This window comes from Bombus vancouverensis, chromosome 5 (genome assembly GCF_051014615.1).
Source record: "Bombus vancouverensis nearcticus chromosome 5, iyBomVanc1_principal, whole genome shotgun sequence".
In the NCBI taxonomy this organism is placed as follows: domain Eukaryota; kingdom Metazoa; phylum Arthropoda; class Insecta; order Hymenoptera; family Apidae; genus Bombus; species Bombus vancouverensis.
In genome coordinates this window covers 12,629,017-12,651,927 of record NC_134915.1, presented here as the reverse complement: position 1 = coordinate 12,651,927, position 22,911 = coordinate 12,629,017, and the positions used below count along the sequence as shown (strand labels likewise).

At 38.6% G+C, this 22,911-nt stretch overlaps 3 protein-coding genes across 6 annotated transcripts; 2 read left to right on the top strand and 1 right to left on the bottom strand.

Moving 5' to 3' along the window:
* The first annotated feature begins 35 nt into the window (after window positions 1–35).
* LOC117156159 (uncharacterized) lies at window positions 36–1,283 on the top strand. The gene is made up of 4 exons (XM_033332950.2): window positions 36–241; window positions 312–402; window positions 518–672; window positions 760–1,283. The coding sequence occupies exons 1-4, from the start codon at window positions 165–167 to the stop codon at window positions 1,067–1,069; spliced, it is 633 nt and encodes a 210-aa protein (XP_033188841.1). The 5' UTR covers window positions 36–164; the 3' UTR covers window positions 1,070–1,283.
* Window positions 1,267–10,172, bottom strand: LOC117156158 (arylalkylamine N-acetyltransferase 1). Of its 3 annotated transcripts, none has more exons than XM_033332949.2 (4): window positions 10,029–10,172; window positions 3,374–3,638; window positions 2,083–2,299; window positions 1,267–1,921 (listed from the first exon to the last, which is right to left on the bottom strand). In XM_033332949.2, exons 2-4 carry the CDS (start codon window positions 3,603–3,605, stop codon window positions 1,723–1,725), a joined length of 648 nt encoding a protein of 215 aa, XP_033188840.1. In that variant the 5' UTR covers window positions 3,606–3,638; window positions 10,029–10,172; the 3' UTR covers window positions 1,267–1,722. The 3 variants fall into 3 exon arrangements, with proteins under 3 accessions (XP_033188840.1, XP_076474640.1, XP_033188836.1); XM_076618525.1 differs by lacking the exon at window positions 10,029–10,172 and adding an exon at window positions 8,957–9,307; XM_033332945.2 differs by lacking the exon at window positions 10,029–10,172 and adding an exon at window positions 4,438–5,199.
* On the top strand, window positions 9,743–22,809 carry Unc-76 (fasciculation and elongation protein Unc-76). Of its 2 annotated transcripts, none has more exons than XM_076618522.1 (9): window positions 9,743–9,928; window positions 14,710–14,962; window positions 20,707–20,829; window positions 21,007–21,163; window positions 21,231–21,339; window positions 21,422–21,684; window positions 21,763–21,838; window positions 21,903–21,968; window positions 22,045–22,809. In XM_076618522.1, the coding sequence occupies exons 1-9, from the start codon at window positions 9,835–9,837 to the stop codon at window positions 22,059–22,061; spliced, it is 1,158 nt and encodes a 385-aa protein (XP_076474637.1). In that variant the 5' UTR covers window positions 9,743–9,834; the 3' UTR covers window positions 22,062–22,809. The 2 variants fall into 2 exon arrangements, with proteins under 2 accessions (XP_076474637.1, XP_033188768.1); XM_033332877.2 differs by lacking the exon at window positions 9,743–9,928 and adding an exon at window positions 12,770–13,103.
* The last annotated feature ends 102 nt before the right edge of the window (window positions 22,810–22,911 follow it).

Genomic DNA, 22,911 nt, shown 5'->3' with positions numbered 1-22,911 from the left:
TAAAAAGAAATATGGCGAAGTTAATTGGTATAAAAGTTTAACGTCATCGATATAATTTCATGATAACATCACTAACTTCAGTTCAGTAATGTCGTAGAATCATAATAGTGTTTTGCGTTGTTGTTTTTAAGTTTGCAATTATATACAGAAAAGATTTTGAGGATATGGCACAAATTTTTCGTGTGTATAAATTTGAAGTACCTACATTAATTCATGTTTTCTATAGAAATTATAATCAAAGGTTAGAATCTGAAAATAACATATTTCACGTATATACATGTATCAGTTAATGATAAGTATGCTTTTTAAAGACGTAAATGTAATTATTACGAAGTTTTGCATATTTCTTCAAATGCAACTCAAAAAGAAATAAGAGACGCTTATATCAAATTATCTAAACAGGTATAAGTCATTTTTTTATGTATTTCAAATATTTTTCCAATTATGTTTAATTTCGTGGTATTTTAAAATATTTAAAGTATATAGCAAATAAATGGTAATTTAAGTATTTTTTTAGGTGCATCCTGACTGTGGCAATAAGGGAAATCATGATGAGTTTGTGAAAATAAATGAAGCCTATAGTATTTTAAGCAACAAACAGAGCAAACGTAGTTATGATATTGGTTTGAAGGAGAATAATATTCGTGAAAATCACTATTATCAGAATGCTGGGTATATTTTTTAAAGGAACTACGTTTATTTTAAGAATTATTTTCCAAAATTATTTTTAATCGTTATTATAATTATATTCATTTTCAGATCTTATAATCGTTACCAATATGCATACAATATGTACTATCCAAGATATAGAAGAAAACCTTCTGAAGCAGAGAAAAGAAAAGCAATTATATTGTGGGTGTTCCTACTGACTATAGGATTACTAATTCAATTGATACGTGTTATAGTATGGTCAAATGCTAGTCAAAATGCAGCATTAAGAAAGAGTCGTATGATTATGCTAGAGGTTGAGAACAGTAATAAAAAGTATGAAAATAAAACACTTGAAGAGAAGCTAGAAATGTTGGAAAAAATGATGGCAGAAGGTATCGTGCCTACGGATGATAAATAACACATGTGAAGGTATATTTACTTGGATTTACATATTGTAACATAGAGAAATTTTTAAAAATTTTGCTGTACGAAAACATACAATGCGTTACACGAAGTAATACATGTGTTGTAAAATGTTATTTTTTAAGTAGAATAGATCATATTTTAAATTAGAAAAATTGTATTTATAGGTGAAAAAATTGTTTATAATAGAAATTATGCTTATATACAAATCATGTGTCATCTTTATTTTTGTGTATAAATTCATTACAACAGAATACTAACAAATTCATACATATTTTAAACACATTCAATAAAATTAGGACGTGTAACTTTTATATATCTATTTATGCTGCTAATAATGCAATATTCATCTATTGTTTAAATCAAGTGTACTTCTTAACGTGCGAGTTATTTCTTAAACTTTATTATTGTTGATATTTTGGCACAATTCGTTTTTATAGCATCGCGATGAAATAATTATAGAGATATCAGATTAATTCGTAGAAAAAAAAAATGTTTACAAAAGAAAAGAAACATTCAGAAAAGAAATGTATCACGTGTACGGATATTTGATAATAAGAAAAATATAACGTAGATATAGGAGTGCGTTTCTGAGTTATACTCGATTTTAAACGGGTACCTGATTTCAAATACGTATTATGACGCTTTTCACAATCTCTTAATGTACGAAACAATTTCTGTATGTGGCGATTCAGGGGAAAAGATAGGATTACCATCTTCGTCTAGATAATCCGCATAGTTGAGTTCGTAGACTCGTTCAAAGCCCATTCGTGCACATAGTTTCCCAGAAAAAGAGGACGAGCAGTCGGCACGCGCCATTTGAAAGCCTCTCTCTTTCCCAATTTCACTACAGACAAATTTTCGTGAGTAAATTATTTATATACCGTTAAGCATTATTAAATATTAGTTGAATAATGTATTATATATAACAATATTTTAGTTAATAAAATGACATTGCGATTAATTCACTGTGTTCGTCACAGACTTAATTAACAAAGTGAGACTTACAGTGTTCTTTCTAGCAGCGCTTTGGCAACGCCTCTGCCTCGCCACTCACAATCTACGGAAATTATTTTAATTTCCAAGACATCCAACCCGTGGAAATTTTCTTCGCAATTTACTTTCTGATCCACGTGATGCAGTAACTGAAGAATTTTTTTGAATTTTGGGTTTCGACACTTAGATATGTAGTGTGGTTCTTCGTCGCATGGAGGATCCATCTTTCCTGCATTTAACAAGCACAATTTATCGATTATACTCGCGCAGAATTTGCGTGCTTAACTCTAATTTATGTAGTAAATGTTTAATTTATTATGACGTCTCCATAAAGCTAAATGTGTTGCATAAATTATATTGCATAAATATCAGGTAGTTGATGTAATTCAGCCTTAATAATTTACATCTCGAAGGTAACTTTTTAACATCGGCTCTGCATTTAAAACATAATTATCTTTACACTAACTACGAGGATGTTTCTTGTTCAAGTTTCGCAATTGAAATTCTGAGTATTTTTGGTCTACACCAAAAAGTTTATGGACGAAAATAAAAAACTATATATAGATATATAGATAGAGATATAGGAAACTGTAATTTCTCTTATATATTTTTAGCTTTATTCTTTTTATTTGAATAAGCATATGGATAACTAGATCTGTCGATAAAATTATCTAATTACTGTGATTGCGACAACTGGTAGCGATTAATAAGTCTCACGCTTGCTCGATACTGGCACAACAATTTATGTAACGTTAACTAGTAACGTTTTCTAGTAGGTGTATCTACTATTTTTCTTTGAATCTTTTCTTTGTTTTTAATTTGATTCATTTAAATCTAACTCCTCAGCCAAATCATAAGATCACGCGAGTCTTTCAATACGATTCTTCCTATCTTCAGTACCGATCTAGTAGTATTAAACAATAGACTACTTGCTAGATGCTCAAACAAGATACGTCTCGTAAATATAGCAATGGCCTCCAAAGATTATGAACGAATATTTTGTACACTATTTTAAAGTATCTGCTCATCCTATTACCCTAGATTCACTTTAATATACAAACTCGAGGAATAATTATTCATCACGACCGACTTGTCACCACTTCTTATTCGTGGAACTTTTTAGCTCATAGCATATCATTGTTCCTGCTGAAAATAGAATGTTCTTGGTACTCGATTGTGTTGTTAACCCAGATATATCAGGATCTTGGTTAACACAATCGTGGTTCCAGCAGCTTTCGCGTAAATACCCCAATGAACAATGAAAACATTGTTAATATTCGATACTTATAGATCAAATTCTTACCATTTAATATTACACCAACTAAAGTACCGTCCGATAAGACTGCCATCAGATTGAGATCGTTCTCAAGGGAAGTTAGACTATACTGCTCCAATTCCGTGCAAGTGAAGTCTTCTCTACCTGCTAGCAATTGGATCGATTGATTGAGCGGCTCGTCTCTGAAGAAGTACTGCTTGAGAAAGTTAAGTACCCTGAGCTTATCATCTTTAGTGACTGATTGAATCTGATAGTCCATGTCAATTTCTTCGCTGTTCGCTGAATCAGCCAGCTGAAGCAGACAAGAAATTTAGAAAAGATTTACGAAAGTTGCAAATGTGTAAAGATTCGCATAAATTGTTCGATTACGCTTGTTGATAGTTGGTAGTTGGATCATTGCTTAGACAAAGTAGCAGCATATCTGATTGCACGAATTCTGCATAGCAATGTATGGTGCAACAATGCATATATAAGTAAACGTAACTTAATGCAACCAGGACAATAACAATTCATTGTTTTCGCGACAACGGGAATTGAATTAACGCTTTCACACGCAACAATTAACGTAGCAATTCGCGACGTGTTCTTATTTGCGCAACGCTTTATCTTGATCATCAATGACCAACTTTGGCGAGGGCTGAATTACGGTTAATCTATTTCGATGCAATGATTCGTGACAGCTAATACAAGTTGAGTAGGTTTTGATTTCCAGAATCACAATTACGTCTTTTTCGCTGTAAAAGAATTCGTTCCACCATCTGTACAGGACATTAAAGAAAAGCCTCATCAATAATATTATACTGTTATTACCACATTGTACATTTTCTCGGTTTCGCGATTTAATCATTTCGATGTAGATATTTTTTTAAATTAGTTATTGATACCCAATGTATATAGACAAAATTATCGAATATTATCGAGAACGTGATACTTAAGTTTGTATCGTTTAGAAAAATCTTATGTTTATTAAATCTACTATATTAACGTATGATCCAGTCAGGTCGGATACAACGAAAAAAGCTATCGCGCTAGTAAAATTTATCGCAATGCAATATCGTTGGATCTCCAAGCGAAAAATATTGCCAGCTTACCGTATACTTGACCATTTTCGGCACATCTTTCGCGAAAGTGGTCTGACTCTTGCCGACATCGCTACGAGCAGAATTGATCAAGTCCGTAGATAGCGCAGTTTCCATAATGTAATATTCAACGTGAATCTTATACGTTCGAAACCGGTTTTGTTAAAATTTGGGCGATGATATCGTTTCGAAACGATGACAATTGTTGATTCAATTGACCACTGAATGTAGAAACACCGTCGAGTTTGTCAATAACGCGAGGCTCGTTCTTGACGTCGAGGTGGTAATCTAACACTGCGCTTTGTGATAGGACGTCGTCAGTCTTATATACTCTCAGTACGGGCAAAAGCCATTCTTACAGGTTCAGGGACAGACGAATACTGTTTAGGATGCTTAGCGATCAGAAATATCGACATTTGATCGTCAGCGTGTCTTGCTCGATTTTTTGTATTCTTATATTTTTTCGTTATACGTATGGTTTGTCTCTTAAACAATCGATCTTTTCGCCAGGAAACGAACATTTTTCAAGCGAGATTGATATGCATCTTTTAGGAATTGGAAAGGATACTTTACATAACGTTCGCGTACACGTTCGATCATCTCTCTCGCGACGTATTTCCGTTCTTTCCGCTAATAATTAGTCGCGCGAGTTCCTCTTTCGAGTCTCTTGATTATCGATGATGTCGTGTGTAATTTACCATGGACCCAACAACCGAGGGAAGATCTAATATTTCAGATACATTTGTACAGCTTCTAGCATTTAATATCGCTTATGCAAATGAATCGATTCAGGGAGGCAAAAAGCATAAAGATAATATGCGTTAAACACATGTCCATGTTTGCCTGAGACACGCGATCGACGTTTAATAGAAATTAAAAAAAAGAGTGAAATTACTACTTATGCCAATTACTCAGCGATATATCATAAGACCCTGGCGCACGATAGGGTCCTATAAGAATGAATGGTATTAACTAACTTGATTATCCTCGAAGCTGCCATGACATTCCGCGATACGCAATAAAATCCCGTACAATATTACAACTGTCACGTTTTCTCACAATTCGTGTACATATTGCAACGTGACACGGAAATATAACAGTTTCGTGCCTACAGAAAGCTCCAATTGGTTTTCCTTTCACATTAAAAATTTCTTAGTATTTGCGTCGGTGGACGAGCAAGTTCTTCCGCTCCGGCGCAAAGTGTTTAATTCAAGTTCAGTGTACATATGCGGCGATAGATAAGATAGAAAAATAATTGGACAACGTTTACCGATAAATCGACTTCCGTCATTCACGCGTTGACAGACATTCGTGACACTGAAAACCGATTAAACTCGCAAAGACGCATTCGTTTCGGAAAATCACCGAGTATCTTCTCGAACGTTTCGCTTTTACTTCACTTGGTGCGGATCAAAACGTTCGCGTAGAATAGAAAGATATCGCGGTTTTATTTAAATGTAAAGGAAGGAGCTTGTGTGTCGGTTGCCAATGCACGCGTGGATATCGAATAGCTCGAACTTTAATACCGTCTTTCGAAATTGAAAGTCGATTCGCGTGTTACGTCGTCCCTTCGTCCTTTTCTTCCCTACCGTCGATCTACTGCAATACCAATCAAAGGCTAGTGGAGGCACCGTTCAAACTTTCAAGATGTAGATTATCGAATGTGCTGGCTTTCCGCTTCGAGAAATGTCTGGTCACGTGGACCACCGTTTGTCTCGGCGATACAAAAGAAATCTGTCACGAAGCGCGAACCGGATTCGGAGCTGAGGTTATTTACCCTCGAATTATGTAATTCCACTGAATTATACGAAACGCAAAAGGTGCTCTGGACCAGTCACGGAACTGTCGTCGATCTAAACCCGCGAAGGTCAGCGAAGAGAACCGTAGCCATGCCTTAGGTGGCATTCAATGACGTCGACTTTTAGTTGCCGGGCATTGAGTATCGTTCCATATCCTCTTTCGATGTCATATTCAATTTAAAAAACGAAAAAAAAGGATAGTAACTCGCAACCTTCAAGATCTTTGTAACAATGTGAAGCTCAGTTAGAGTTCTTGACCCATTTTTCTTTCATTTTTCTAAAGGCGTTTACATGGACATCCTGTCGGTCGTCCGGTGATCTTTCGATCGGACCTCCGATGGACATTGCTAGGTATTCTGTAATGGTCGACAACGCGAATACAATCACCGGTTTCTGCAGCCTTTGATCGCGGGGCCTGATAAACGAGGCGATCGCTAACGCATACGACAATGAAATATAACAATCGTTCGTTTCTTCTAGGAATCCTTTCGAACCGGATTCGATACGAGGTGTTAAACCGTTAACGATCTCCGTAGTCAGACGACGTTGACCTTTTTCACTATATCTTCCTTCTCGTGTTTTCTATCGTGTCTTTTCATCGTTCTACGCTTTCCTGAGCAAATTTGTTACAAATCATTCGCCGCTAGTCCGAGATGAAACGATAATGGTGCAAACAAGTTGGAACAAGTGCAGCCATTGCATCGCGTGATCCCATTGAAAAAAGATGAAAGGGGAAGGAGGTGGCGATATGAAAAATCGTGTAGACCGATGGAAGAATTAATTGTCCGACTTTGATTTATCTCGAAGGTGTTATTGTCAGCGACGTGTCGTTGCGTTTATGATTGATGCAATTATTTATACCATTGATGTGTTTCTTAGACGCGAATAGATCGGGTCTCTTTATTCAATCAGAACTTGAATTGCTTGAGAGGCGTAGAAGGATACGCGTATCGAATGCACCGTTATTTAGGACATTGAGTAACGTAAGCCGTATAAGTTACGGAAAAAATGATATTACAAATTTCAGATAGCAATGTTCATAGCTAATTCATCGAGTTCAAAAAAAGGTTGAATTCAACTTGGTCTGACCGATACGCATTATTGATTTATGCGATAGATTTTTAATGCTCATTAATAATCCCTTCCTAACGTTAGTCGATCGATCAATGATATATATGATCGTAACTTAATCATCCATCCGTTAAGAGATCACGATACGTGTTACGTGTACACATAAATGATTCTCTATCGACTAGCAGAGGCGGTGCCAGATCCGTAAATGCAAACCAATCGGAATAAAGTAGCAATAATTGCATGTAAATTTACCTCGAGTATAGAGTACCTGCTTTAAAAAGTTATGACTCATAAAGTCAAGATGACTTTCTTTCTCTTTTTCCTTCGAACCATTTGCTCACCTATCAACAATTATCGTGTAACCTTTATTCAAAACACGAGACACAAATATATAGACGAGATCCTCAATCTATACGTTATGATTCGTAATTTTATACACTATATATTTTCTATATACATATATATCTGTAATTAAAAAATTCTTGATATATCGTTGAATCAGCTGATCTATGGCATAAAATATCGAGTGACATTCATGCGAGTTTACCTTGAAACCGGAGTGTAACATGTTCTGCGTAATAAATCTATTAACCGACATATAAATGTATCGATTACCATTGAACCCTCTGTCGTACCCTGGAATTAATTGAGATTTACGCGGATAATTATACAGGATACGCCTTCGAATCGATCTATGTGCGGAAGTATGATTATTTCAAATGTACTAGGTAGACTCACGTACCGTTTAATACCTGTTCACGTTGAGATTTTTATTTCGTAGTACTGTACGAGTCGTTTGACAATAATAAGAGCATCGTTTTCACGTGTAAGTACCGATTAATCAATGTTTCGATCAATTCGAAACTTCTAATCAAAACTGAGCGGTAATTAACTTATATAAGTTAATGCCGTCTTATATAGTTTTCTGATTATGCAATTATTGAGTAATCGACGCTACAATGGAGTTGTATCTTTTATCAATCAGGGAACATATGCTGAGGACAGCTTGCTCGAGACGCAAAAAGATAAAAAATAATACGTTGCACTCGACTGAGTTCGTACAATTACGTTATCGCTCGCTGCACGACAATTATTTAAGTGTTGGGAAAAAAAATGCGGATAACACGAACAGTTAGCTCAGCCGAGCGGTTTACGCAAATGGTCCGACCATTCGAACGGTGATCATGTTCCCCGTTTCACTTTGTATAAATGTTCGTTCTCTTTAGATTCGATCGAATAATAATGCTCGCTAAATCAAATACGCGACATATCACGGTTTTTTCCTACGCAGTAGTCTTTTGAAACAACATCGAGTAAGCATATAGCGAAGAAAATTAGTATTCAAGCTTTGTATGCCCGATCACCGGGCATTCGATCGCGCTCTATCGTTCCAATCGAGGCTAATCTCGTTTAGAGTTTAGTCGAAGCTCTCTCCTCGTGCTTGTTTTAAAGACGTTTCCGAACACGGCTGGATAACGAAGTTTCCAAAAGAATGCGAAACTCAACTTTTCTGTCGAACGTATTCGCTCGATGCTAGTCTCGCTATTTAATATAACAACAAGCACGAACGTCTTGATCGTAGCGTCACCCCTTTTGCTAAGAGACTTGCCACCTTGAAGCTCGATACGTGACACGCATGATGGAAAAGTAGCCAATACCTGGTGCATAGGTGACGAGTTGGAACTCATCGTGCCGCGTGTGGATTCACGCAACAAATTCAGAAACAGATAGGATATATAGTTCCCACTTCCGCTGGTCTTCCGGCGTTGCTCGGACGATCTTGATACGTGAAACTCTCCAAATTTGCGTCGACCAATCCAAATATCCAAATATCGAAGTTGAACCTCTTAATGCAAATATACCAAACGTGGCATTAGGATATTTTGTACATGAGGCGCGTGCACTACTTCGAAAGCGGGGCTTGTAATCGAATTACAGCTGACACTGCCAGGACGAAACAATTCTTGTATACAAATCCGGTTGTCCGCGTCTACAATGCTTTGTTCATATTCGTCAATGTTTATATACTTTGGTCATATTCTCCTGCCCGTTTAACCTTTGATGATAAAATTATTTACATAGATACGTCACAGTTAATTGTTCACTACGCTTTAAACTCGCGAACAGCGGTAAACTGATAATGCTATCTAACGAACAAAATTTCTTTAAAAAATCGAGTAGTATCGAGAATTTAACATTGATTCAAAAGAAATATTTAGTAAAAGATTTAATAAAATCTTCTTAGCTAAGGTAAAATACAGGCGGCTATTTCTGTTCGTAAAACGAGATGCACCACGGATTCGTCCGAGAATAGAAGCCAAAGGCTTCGAGGAGAACACTGCCAATGTCGGTGATATATTTATTCGGCAACTCGGTGAACTTTCGCATCTTCGTTTCACGGAAAATGTATACCTTCGGTCAGTGAAACATTCGTCTTTGAACTCCGCTACCGTTTCTTTATCCGATAAATCCGGTGATCGGATTATTCTAACACGTGAGAAAATCGATTTATCGTTACGTGCAACAAACTTGTTGGATGAAACCAGTTGACCCGGCCATGTATTCGATAACGTCCAATTTCTATTGCCTATTTATCCGATGGAAATATGAGGGAATATATGAAGCAAAAGGTATCTTTGTATCAAAATGTATTATTTTACACGAAATCTCCCCTTTTTTAATTTTTTCTCTTTCTCGATAAAATACGAACGTAACGACACACTTACATACCTGAAGAAGTAACGGTTTTTTCAGACGATTTTTCGTTGTTTTCAAACACACGCGTCCCCTTCGGTCTATCGCCAACTACGTACTGCCAACGTGAGAGCAATAGGGAGGGTCATTACCATCCAGCACGTAATGTCCCTTCGACAACAGCCCATGGAAAGAGTAGCCCCAGGTCTATTTTTCCATTGAATTTGATTAGGTTGCAAGATCTGGAACTATCGGTAATTGGACCCTCAATTCGATGGGTCGACCGATCATAGAAATGCTCCCCAGCATTCATTTAGCCATAACTAAGTTAAGCAACTTAACCGTCCGTTGCTTTACCATACACGCCGTGATGTTCGAGGTTTAGGTCAGTCTCTGTTTATGAGATAAAACGACGGAAATTTTAATTAATCCGTGATGCGTTATCGCCAGATAGCCTGGTACGGTTTAATATTTCAATCCAGTGTGTCAAATTCGTTATGATATCGACTCTGTTGTTTAACGCTATTAGCCCAGATTACATTCAGCGAATAGGTTTAACAATATTCTACAAAATACGCGATGCAGGATAATTATGTGTATAAATAGGAAATCGTATTAAATATCAATGATTCATTCGACACGTATGATTACCGCGACGCTTGTAATTACTATTTGCATAGCGTAATTACAAAGTATCATACTTCGGTAGACCCTGCGATCTATATCGATGAGATCAATTAAAGTCATCGATGGATTAATTTCAATAGGCGAATTAATACTCAGACATAGACGAATATCAACTAATTGCAGTAGCGAAATGATTGATTACATTTTAGCGTAATCGAATTTTTTCAACGTCTACGCGGCGAGCATAATGATATGCGTATAATGTACATCTGCATGTAGATATTGCGCAGCAATACAATGAATTGGTATGGAAAGAAATATTTTTCTATCTATTGATACTAACACTTACTACCCATAAATAAAGAGAATAACAGGTTCTTCATTGACTGTGCAGTTTCTCTTAATTCGCGTTTCGTGCTCCAGTTTCTCTTTATCTCAGCACATTGTTGCATTCCGCGCGTAAACCGCATTGATTTATTTCAAGTACAGAATAGCAACGTTATTTTGCGACTGACAATCCGCCAACACAACAGTAAGCAGCATTATTTCTTGCCATAAGCCGTGCCTCATGAATCTTTTATGCCAACATCCTTTTCTTAATTGCAGAAGAACGTTGTTTTATTACCAATACTGTTAAAATGATCGTACCATCGATTATTCAGATAAATTTTAATCGACATGCGAGAAACAAAACTTAAAATTATACGCTTCAAACTTCCTCTCGGTAGTTTTCCTGTAATGCAAATTTCTCTTTTTATCTATGGCACTTGTTACACCGATGATTTTCTAATAATGCAACTATAGCGATCTCCTTGATATCGATCCTGGATCGTGTATCAAAGAAATCTTATTTGTCACTATTAATCACCACCTCCCGCTAACAATTCCGATATTATCAAGGTTAACTACAATCCCCCATTATAGTGGTGTTTTTTATTACACTCTTTACGCGACTCGCGATGTATGTGAATTACCTTGTGCGCTGGCCCAATATCCGAGTTTCGCATCGAAATGTTGCAGGTGTTAGTAAATCGCTTATATAATATGGCATTACTAAGCAGCCACCCATGGGGGCAAGTATTATCGGAGTTTGTCCTTTTCCAAATTACCTTATCGCGCTCGAGGATGTTTGTTTTGGCCTTTGTTGGGGTCATCGAAAGAGCAGAAAATGTCAAAAACAGACCTTCGGCCGGCAAAATCCACCTAAGAGTAATTGCTTTGTGCATTAGTAAGGCCACGCTACGTTATCGCCAACATCATGATGAATTATTTTTTGCTCGAAAATGAACGAGGTGTGGTTATGAAAAGAACTAGACATTCATCGTGGTTCTTTTCCAATGAATTCGATGTGTAATGGCGATATAAGTCATTATACGGTTTGTTTACGGTTCTGCAAAACGAAAAATCTTTAATTGCATATTTAGACACTTTAATACGATATTTGTGCCCTTGATCCGGATTAACAATTTTAATATATTTAAGTACTGAAACTTGTCGTGCGATTCTTATTACATTTAAATTAAATCCTTGACTAAATACAGGATAGAGCTGACGTCATACGGAACTTCACATCTCACATTCTGTAATACCGACTTCGAAAAATTCGGAGTGTTTCCTACGCCCTCTGTAATTCGTTACGGCACTGATAAGTATAGGGACTTATCTAGGAAAATGATTATTTCTATCTATGTTTCATCTCCATTTGTAGTTACATGTTGCCTATTTGATATTAGAAACTATTTGTACTCTTAAAGTGCATTCATACAGTCTCATGGAAAACAATTACAATCTACATTTTCGAATCGCATGTGATATTATCGATTAGGTATAAAATACAGATAACTACTATACTTGTATGTAATCGGTAACGTTGGGAGTAACATGAAAATGTTAAGAGAAATCCTATATGGTTTTATTATCCGCTGTATTATTTATACATCTCCTATACGATTTTATTTCGACAATTTGAATATATGTGTACCTCAAATTCAATTATTAAAAGTTTTTGTCTAACAAAATATATTTACTAATTTCACAGGGTACTTGGTTTCTGGCATACGTTACTGTCGATGCTTTGTGTCACCGGCGCGCTCAGCCAGCGGTTGTCATGGCGACTGGCAATCATCTTCCCCCACTATTTTCGAGCAAGCTCCCTCTGCGTCAGTCGTTCGCGAAGCCTTGCAGGCGGCGGATAGTGCGCAGTTCGCCAATTGGTTGTAGTGTCTATTGGTCTTTTTCTTTTCTACCCCTCTGTAAGAAAAAATCATAAAAAACAACGAGGAAAACGGTGCGCCTCGGAGGCGCTGCCGCAAGTGTACGGTGCCGAATTTCATCACGGTGATTGACTTCGCTGCCGGTTCTTCTCCACACGGTCAATAATGAGGGACATGGCGGGCAAGATCGCCGAGTTGAAGTTCGAGGCACCCCTCGCACGTTTCGAGGAGGAAGACACGGCCAGCTTGAAAAATATGAATCTACTGACAGGTGCGAGGGAACACGCGTGCCGACTTTCCTTTTGCTCTTTCCTGCCCGATTTGTGACGCATCTTACCGTGTCGGACTCTTGTTAACCTCGTTGTGGATCAAAGTTTATCGCGATGTTTTCGAATCGGAATTGTCTCTGTTACGAATGCGTTTCGTCAATTAGCAAAATTCTGATCTTAACGGTCGTTCGCGAAACTGAGAGTCAGTATATATAGAGCTCCGATAATCCTTACTCCTTCTCTATTTTTATGACAATCGATTTCGATTACTCGGAAAGTGGGTGACGATTGTTCGCTTATGAATAGACTGCGGGCATTATTTATGCATCTACGGGAAATTTAAATGTATAAGAATGCGCGCAATATAGAAGAATATAAGAACGCGTTTAAAGAGTAAAACGAATCCGTACAGTTAGTTTCCATTTCTTTGGTTCAGTCTACTAAATTATAAATTTGCATAAACAACATCCGTAGTCTGGTTACGAAACAAGAATGATTTACGAGTAGGGAAACGCGTGGTTTTCTTGCTGTCCTGGGATGTTCTCCTTTACTTTGACTAAAAAAGGCGTTCCAGTACAACGCCAGTGCGGCACTATAAGCGGAAATTTCGAAACCAAAAGAGTTTCTCGGTAGCGGGAACAGGTTTCGTGTGTCTCTCTGCATTAAGCGTGTAAAACGTGCGTGCACGCGTGGTCACGCTCATTTTGCGGACGTGCAAATTAAATGACGAGGGTGGCTTAGTATAGGCAGCGGTGAAGAAGCGACCTTCGGGCGACAAACGCGTAACAAAAGGCTACGTCATGCGTACAATTGGTGTCTAATATCCTTCATATACGCTTTAACTCTCGTATCACTTTTCACGACATCGTAGAACACACATCGTTGGAAATCTGGCCTGGAAACGCCTCCGGGGCTAGAGAAACGCAAATATATGTTTTACGGTGTTCATAGAAAAATCACGGATATTTAATCCTAAAAACATTCGATCCGCTATGCGTCACTGACGTCTACGCGAAAGTACGATCCATCGCGTTTATGTAACTGATAATACACCCGTAGCAAATGTAAATTAACACTCCCACCGGCTATCAGTGGGTGTCTTTACTCTGAAGAATCAATTTCTTTTTCATTCGTTTTACGAGTCTAAGATTTCTAGTATCTAATTATATGCCAATGATATTTTTAAAATTTCAGTTTCAAATTAGCAAACAAGACATATTGATTTATGTAATTACGTATATGTATACAGCGTTTGTAGCAGTATACAATATCCAATTACACAGTAGCATGCAAATGTCAGAAAGCTTTTAGAAGTTGTTCGTGTAATTATTTTAGTGACAGGGAAATGTTAATAGCCTCTCCCTAGCGAGTCCTTTGTGACACTGCCCTCTACATATTATGTATGGGAACAATAAGCCATTCCGGTGTATATGATTTATTGCGTCTCACGCTATCGAAACTTATCGATGTTTATTTTACTCTGAATTGGATTAAGAACGATGACTGATAAACTGACGTGTCACTGTGTACTAAAAGTAGGACAAAGATAGAAGAAGATAATAGATAATATAAATACTGATGATGGTCTCTCTTGTTTGTCATATTTAGAGCAATTGCTGGACACGAGTTTAAACACGAGCTACGGAGAGAATTGTAACGCGAACGAGCCAGCGACTACGCACGAAAATGGTACCGATATACTGCAAGAGGGGACATTCAGCCCCTTCAGCGGCAGTCTCGAGGATCTCGTTAACACCTTCGACGAGAAGATAACATCCTGCTTTCGCGATTACGGCACGAACGTCGAGTCCCTGGCACCCGTGCAAGTACGCACGCAGGAAGAAATTATGAACGAGTGCCAGTAAGTTTCTGGAGCGTCAATCGTTTTTTTTTTTTTCTTTTTCTTTCTTTCTCTCGAATATCCTATCGCCATGGCGTACGCAAATATAAATTTACAAACTATACAGTTTATTGTAATAATTTTGTTTGTCGAATGTAGGTATTACGTAGAAGTTGGTCAGAGTATTTAAATGGCAACCAGTTTACGAACGGTAGCTGCAAAAGGAAAAAGCTTCCTTGATAAGTCAATTAGTACGAGACATGAGATAATCTACTGGTGAATGGAAGATACAGCAGTTCACTTCGTTTCCTTCCTTTCCTTTTGTGCATTATCATCGAACGACCTCTTTTTAACGGATCGTCGACAGCAAAAAAGAAATTATAAAGCGCGCAAGTGAAAATTACGTTAGTACGTGCGCGATTGAGAAGTTTCTATTACCCTTGGGTCACGCGATATCTCCGGTACAGTTATACCGGTTTATACGGCCATGTTCGATGATTAAAAAAGTAAAGCTGCTGACGCTGCGTGGCGGCTCCCCTGGTAAATGAATACCCCGAAGATCGTCGGAGTTATCGCATTCAAATTGTCGCGTTTACCTTGAGATATCTATTACGCCTTGCAGCTCTGCGATCCTCGTTATAAAGTAATGATAGTTGCGCCACACTTCTTGTCGAACGGAAGTAATCGTTTACGGTCATCACCGTTACGATATTATATCCCGTGTGAATAATAATTACCGGTCCCATGCTTCGGTATTTCAATGACATCATTCAAGATGCCTACCTATCCCGTTTAATGTAACTTTTTGCAACAGTTTATAGATGGTATAAACGAGGTGCAAATGTTATACCATTACGGTTCTGTTGGTTGTTCCGTCGAGTAATATCTCATATTCCGTTTAAGTAATCTCGTGTTAACGCTTTCTTCGATTCTCGTTAAGACGCGTAAACAGTTTCACTCGATGACTCTGGCTAAACCGATATCGCTTGAACTTGCGTTACTCCTATGGTTTCATTAGGAAGCGTTACAGCTACTTGCACTAAACCGCCAGATTGATACGGTTCAACGGGTATTATACTCTTGTTTTTGTCGACGGTACATGAATCGACCCCATTGATTTTTTTCTTCCAAGTAAAAAGCGAATGGGTTATGATTCGTACACGAGCTTGATTTACGGACGCCCACTGTGAGTTAAAATTGGAACAAAAAGTGGAGCAAAGTAATTGTATATATGTTGCTGATGGTAATTCGAGGCGTTCGAATTCGTTTAAACGAGACGCCAGCTTTTCGTTACATGTCTGATCCTGAAGATCACGGTATCGATTTTACAAGAAAAGTGTGCCGCCATGAGTACTCTCTACGTGACGTTTGCGGCGCGCGTTCTGCAGCTTTCTCTCCGCGGAGTGGACAGACCGCGTAACAAGAAAGTAACTTACCTTCTAATTAGACTATCGTCGCGCGCTGTGCACCGGCACATCGATGCTTGATCGGCCGGTTCCTTCTCGATTTCTAAATTCCACGTAACAAAAGGCGTGCTCTCGTTATTTCTTCTATAACATTTTCTCGGTTTCATCCTCGCGAATCTTTTTTTCTCGGCCATAGTGCATTACGTAACGACGCGCTTCCTCTTTCGGTATATTCCGATAGGAGTTGCTGATCAGACAAATACGTGGTCTCTCCGATAAACCAACGTTTGGAAGACGAGCCACATAGATATATAACTTTTACTTTTAATATACCCGTTTTTGCTTATTAAGCACGAATTTAATAACTTATTTAACTGCTTGCGCGGTATTTCTATTCCCGAATACTTGATATATTTCATTATGCGCGGTACTGACGCAATTAAGGACGAAAATAGCTCGTCCTTTGTGTATTAATTAAAGCAACAGACGTATAAGAAGAGTTCCAGGAAAAGTCGAGCATCGTGAAAGCTAATTAAAAATAGTTGAAATTCCTGACCGGAGAGACGCGTAAAAGGTTCCAGAGACTCCGGAAGAATATTCTCCGTGAAAAATCGACGCTGTTATCCTCGGTGCAGGTGTCCGACCGAATATATCCAACCACGTAACCACTCGGTGCAGGTGAAGCTCAACGAAGCGCAAAATTGTATCTTCTTCGCTGTAGAGTGTAGAGTAACACGGCGAGGCTCTTAAACTCGTTTCAACTCCGGTTGTGCATAAATTTCTTTGAAGTCCTGCCTTTCTCCAAATTCGTCTAGACGTCCTGCTGCCTTTCATCGCTCTGATGCGGTCGTAGAAGAAAAGAAAATAAACTTATAAAAACGGCGTCGGTGTAGGGCGCGTAGTCTTTAGGGGCCGGAGCTGTTATATCAAAGGAAAACCACTTTGAGATTGTAACGGAAAGAATTAACTCTCACCCACTAGGGGAGGTCCAAGTGACCCACGCATAGTTCTCTTCGCCTTGTATACTCGTATACCTGCGTATTATGTACCTGCTGCTTAGGCAGGCGCCTACCTAAAATTTTCTTCTTTTATTCCGTTGCTATAGAACTCTAAGGGCGGAGCTGTAGGGGAAATAAATTCCATTCTTTCACGTTGCTTACGTCTACTTTGCTTCAACCATAGTACGTTTATTACAAAGATCCTCTGTACTGGGTAAAGTTTTTTATGGCACCATAGTGGGATCTTTCGACGTCGTAAACCGCTATACGTACATGTAATGAAATTATCCAAGTCGGGAAGCTTAATCGAAGCTTTAATTAAGGATCGTCCGAGTAGATCTTCTTCGAGAAGCATCAGATCGACTGGTACCCTGGTATTTCACTTTGATGGAAACTAAGATCCATCTGAAGTCAATTTCCCGAATTTCAACAAGCGCAAACGCGAGTACGGTTTTAGATCGAGCATCGACGTATCGAAAGTTGAAGCGTCAGCGAGAAGTCGAGAGGTCAGTGGCCGAGGTTTGCAGAGATCGGACACGTGCACTCGCACGTGTCTCATTCGGCATCGGCGCCGCTTTCATATGCATGCACCAAGCCGGAAAGAATAAACGCATCCGTGCGTGCGTATCCGGTCTATTGTTCGTAATCCAATTTGCCACGAGACAAAGTTCGTCGCTCAGGAATGAGCGTTGTTCGATGGATGAAACGCGTCTCTCCTCTTTAGAGAGCCAAGGTCGTGGCTCCAATGGGTGCGCTCGCCTTTGAACGCGAAACGCGGTAGCCTTCTCTTTTCACCTCCGAAAGACTTTCTCGCCCCACGGCACGTAACTTCCTTTCCTTTTTTTCATGGCCCCCTTTTCAGGCCACGGGTCGTACGTTCTCTTTGCCAGCACTTTGCGCGTAGTCCTCCTTTTATCCTTTTCCAAACAGTTCGCCGTCAAAATCCATAGAATCGCCGACTAGGTATTCGTGGAATAAAACAAATCTTCGGACAAGTACGCGTTGCAATTTTTCTGGAACGTGCGGTTCAATGGAGTACTTGTACGTTTCGTAGGAAGCTATTTACTGTCGATTAAATAATGGTCATGAGTATAAAAATGGTCGAAGAGAACTCGTGACGAGGGAATCGAGAAACGTAAAGTAATACGAAAATTCGGGTGCCGGTGGAGGAAGGTGTCAGTAACGCGATCACGGCAGCGAGAAATCGTGCATCGATCGAATCGCGAAGGGGTGCCCCATGAAAATTTGATCTCTGTGTTTTGTTCGGTCGTTCGTATCGAGCCACCCCTCCGGGTGGACAAACGTCAATAAAGCAGCGCTTGCGCTGTATCAGCTAACCACGGTGCGATGTTCCTACGAGCGGCGTTTTCTTTCGTGTCCCCTTTCCTTGCTTCTCAATTTATTTATTTATGTCGATGAAGAGCGCACGGGAAGAGGCACGCCGATAATATCGTAGAAATATGTAGCGAAAGTGCTTCGGCTCTTTTGCATTGTAACACGTTTTCTATTGTCTGAAAAAAATAAAAGAAAGAAGATACTGGCAGGATTGCGAGGGATAACGAAACGTTCGTCGTAGATTTTGTTCGCGTCTTACCCGTATCCTGCGCTATTTTATCTGGCTCACTGTGAACTAAGTAAAATAGATTGGATCGCGGCAATTTGTTAGGATAACGAATCGTCGAAAAGCTGCTGTTTTTGCTCGTAAGCTGGTCGTGTTACGCAACGGATAGCGTACGAAGACTGTACAAGCCCCGTCATGGATCATTGAACCGAAGAATGAATTAATAAGCAAGGGGATACACTCGCCTTCCCTAGAATTCAATTTCACTGCGTTTTTCTCGTTCCAGTTAATGGGGAAAAATGTACAGGTCGTTTCAAAAGGGACGTCCATCCCCTTGGACGGGCGTTACTTTCTTCCATGTATTTTCATTCAATTTTAATACATCTTTTAGTATCGTTGTTTATCTTTGAATTATTGCACGCGCCGATTCCAATGAGGTATAGAAATTTTAACGGATACGAAAGAACCGTTTCTGCTTCGATAACTCATTCGTCGGCGGATCTGGTCGGGTTGTTTAGGCGTTTGTCCCGAATGATGCGACTAACATGCGCGCAGGATGAAGTCACTGCCTTAATGCACTTAACATTAATGAGAAACTCGAGTGGGTCGAATTGACCTCCATTTGTTAATCCAACACCATCGACCGGGCCGCCGTATGTTGCCTCTATTCTCCTTTTATTTCTGAGAACCGCTCGAGCGTTACCGTACGGCAACTGGCTAAATGAGGAGAATAATAAGACCGAGACAAACGAAGTTAATTTGATCGATACGAATAATTACAAGAAAAAATTTGAAGGTTGCCAGCGAACCGTGAAACTGCTGCTGCACTGCTAATTGAGTCTAATCGATTCGTTCGAGTTTAGTTTGGTTCACTCGATTATCCGGTAATCGTAGTGGGAACAAACTTAATTAAACCAACGAATAGAAAATAAATAAGAATAAAAAGACAGAAGAATGAGGACAGAATCGTCTTGCAGATCGTATATCGTATTATCTAATCGAGATTGTTTACAAATCGGAAGTATGAGAAAGGCTGGTTGATAGGATCTCGTTCACGGCTACCGATTCTATGCGAAAATTCATTTCCCTAGAATGGATGCATTGTTGTCGAAATGAGTTAGACTTTGTTTGCAAGGGATCGAACGACTTATCTGTACGTGTGTACACGACCCGGGAACCGCCTACGGGGAACTAGTGATTCACACGGTATCCCAGAAAACAGAGACTTCGTTTGAACATCTGTCTCCGTCGTCGAATCTTATCGCGTCTTTCGACAAGCATTTAAAACGATAACGCGTCTCCGAGGATGATGCACAGGATGTGTAGGCCTCAATGAAATTTAGATTACGATGTTCACACGATTGTTCTCCGTTCGACAGAGTTCGCTGAGACAATTCGTTCGCGATACGTTGCCGTTACTTGGCTAGTTTAAAGATAGAACAGTTGGTAGCTAGAAATGTGGCACTTTCTTAAACATCCTTGCCCCGAATTTTAATGTACACCATCTTTTAGCAAACGTGCCTTTCTGAAGTCACGTAAGATTATACTTCGCTGTTGATCCCGAGTAATCGTTAAGACTCAGGACGTAAAAATAGCAGTCGCTTGGTCGATTGATGGTTTTGAAACAACGGCAGACGACAATTCAGCGGGAGGATATGAGTCAACTGGTGTCGTGCCTGCGTAATTGAAATTAATAATACGCCTAATGAAATTTAATGTGTCTGGAAGAAAAAAAATTTGCTCGTTATCTCGTCATCTAACGGGAGATTCTCAACTTAATGCTTTTCCTTTTTCTTGTAGAATGTGGTGGACGATTACCGGTACGTTTGGTAACATATTACCAATCGATTGGAGCAAATCGTACGCTAGAAAAATGCACATGCCCGCGCTTAATTTGAACGAGGCTCCGGTTTCACACGAAAGGTAAGCTGTAGTTCCTACAGCAGCGTTTTAAGCAGCTTCTGTACTTTGTTTGCTGCTTTTCTTTCCGCAAGAATACATAGTTGATAACGATAGAAGGGACATCTCTTAATGTGTTTGAAAATATACAAAGCGCGATCGACGTTTGCAAATTAGACGCTTTCATTTTGTTTGCTATAGACCTGAACTAGAGGATTTAAGTAGCGAAGATGAGGCTGTCGCAACTGATTTGGACATGCATGCTTTGATCTTGTCCAGTAGCACCGATACTCACAGCCCAGAGGAACCGCTTAAGACTGCGGAAGAAGTACTCCGTGAAATAGACGATATAATGCAGGTAAATATACAATTTCTTCAAGAGATAAATTCACAGGGAAAGAGGGAAAAACATCTGTTTTGCGTAGGAAAGTCCGTCAATGGAAAGATCACCGGATTCCGATGGGTCTTTATTGGATAGCGACGAGGCACTGGAGAGGAGCAGAGAAGTTCTGGGCTCTCCGCTGCACGAGAAAAGTATATTTTCATAAGCAGATACGAACCAATAAACAGCATCAGAATGGGCTTCATAATCTTGAATCATGATCGTTTGTTCTAGAGCTAAAACAACTTACCTCCAGCCAACTGACTGAGTTACTCGGGGAGATGGAATCCTTGGTGGGAGCTCTGAGCGAAACTCTCATCGCGGAACTTGCATTGCGCGACGAGCTCGAATATGAGAAAGAATTAAAGAATCAATTTATCTCGTTGTTGTTAGCAGTACAAAATCGACGAAGACAGCATCATGTCACGAGAAAGAGAAATCAAATGCAAAATGGTACTAGTCCTTTACCACAACATAGATCGCTTCAAGAATCTAAGGTAATTGACGGTTGTTTCAGAACGTCGAATTCGTAGGTATAAATTTGAAATATTTCATTTGAATAACGTTGCTTACAGTATTTAACTACCGTAATTCCGTATCATATGGACAGTGGCCCACCAGACAATCAGGCATTACAAGTTCTCATTAAAAGTGAGTATCACTGAATAATTATGCGAATATATTAAACGCTTAACTCTGGTATTTTATTTTGCAGTATTAAAAGCAATTAGCGAAGACAGTCCAACTGTACCTACTTTACTAACAGATTATATACTCAAAGGTAAGTAAAGAAATCTTGAGTTTTTTCAAATAAATGTGTAAATTGAATGTCTAAAAGAAATAATTCTTATTTTCAGTATTGTGTCCTACTTAGTGAGCGTACCATAAATTCCTTACGGAAATCGATAAAAATCAGAAAGAAAGATATTAATTATTAACGAATACAATTTGCTCTCTTCTTGCCAATACGCTTTCAGCCGTTGTTGTGCCGCATATTCTTGCGTTAAGGCAGGTGATTTTGCTTCTAAATTGTGTCTGGAACTACACACTGTATCGACTTTAGATTCATAGATAGAATCCGTGACACTCACATCTAGTCTTACTTTATATATTATCACGTGTATATTATTTTACATAAGATATATTTCTAATAATCTATGTATGCGCTCTATAAAATACCTCTTAATCGTGTACGACTTATAAAATCTTCATTTTTGTATACGTCATCATGAATTTCGTGACAATTCAGTTTTTTGTAATTTTTTGTACATAAAGATCTTATCGAAATGTGTGAACAAATTTTACTATATTACCGAAAATATTTATATTTATGTAGAAAAATATACCAATTAACTTGTAGATTACAACATATAAACTTATGAATTTAGTATATATTGTTGTAATGCTCATGTACCTAGAATTATCTAGTAACGTATCGCGCAAAAATAAAAACATCTTGTTGCTGGAACAACCTTATGAATCTACACTTGAAATCTGTTTAATAATTACATACAAGATGCCATTGAACACTTTGTGTACGGCAACACAGTTGTTTTACACACATTACAGATATTGTGTTTGTTGAAATAAAGAAATAAATTGAACAATCTTACTATTGAAAAGTGTTATTTTTATTCATAAGAAGGCAAGTTTTCTTCTGTATAATTCATATTCCTTTTTATTAGTTAAATAGTTTTGATCTTTTTTATCAATTTTCATTTGTG

Excerpts from the sequence above, each read along its gene's own strand:
- LOC117156158 (XM_033332945.2), bottom strand. The coding sequence starts at position 4,542 with ATGGAAACTGCGCTATCTACGGACTTGATCAATTCTGCTCGTAGCGAT. Across the intron at positions 2,300-3,373 it reads AGTTGGTGTAATATTAAATG|GAAAGATGGATCCTCCATGC; the intron begins GTAAGAATTTGA and ends TGTTAAATGCAG. Across the intron at positions 1,922-2,082 it reads GCGCTGCTAGAAAGAACACT|TGAAATTGGGAAAGAGAGAG; the intron begins GTAAGTCTCACT and ends ATTTGTCTGTAG.
- LOC117156159 (XM_033332950.2), top strand. The coding sequence starts at position 165 with ATGGCACAAATTTTTCGTGTGTATAAATTTGAAGTACCTACATTAATT. Across the intron at positions 403-517 it reads ATATCAAATTATCTAAACAG|GTGCATCCTGACTGTGGCAA; the intron begins GTATAAGTCATT and ends GTATTTTTTTAG. Across the intron at positions 673-759 it reads CACTATTATCAGAATGCTGG|ATCTTATAATCGTTACCAAT; the intron begins GTATATTTTTTA and ends ATTCATTTTCAG.
- Unc-76 (XM_033332877.2), top strand. The coding sequence starts at position 12,998 with ATGAGGGACATGGCGGGCAAGATCGCCGAGTTGAAGTTCGAGGCACCC. Across the intron at positions 21,340-21,421 it reads CTCTCCGCTGCACGAGAAAA|AGCTAAAACAACTTACCTCC; the intron begins GTATATTTTCAT and ends CGTTTGTTCTAG. Across the intron at positions 21,685-21,762 it reads GATCGCTTCAAGAATCTAAG|TATTTAACTACCGTAATTCC; the intron begins GTAATTGACGGT and ends CGTTGCTTACAG.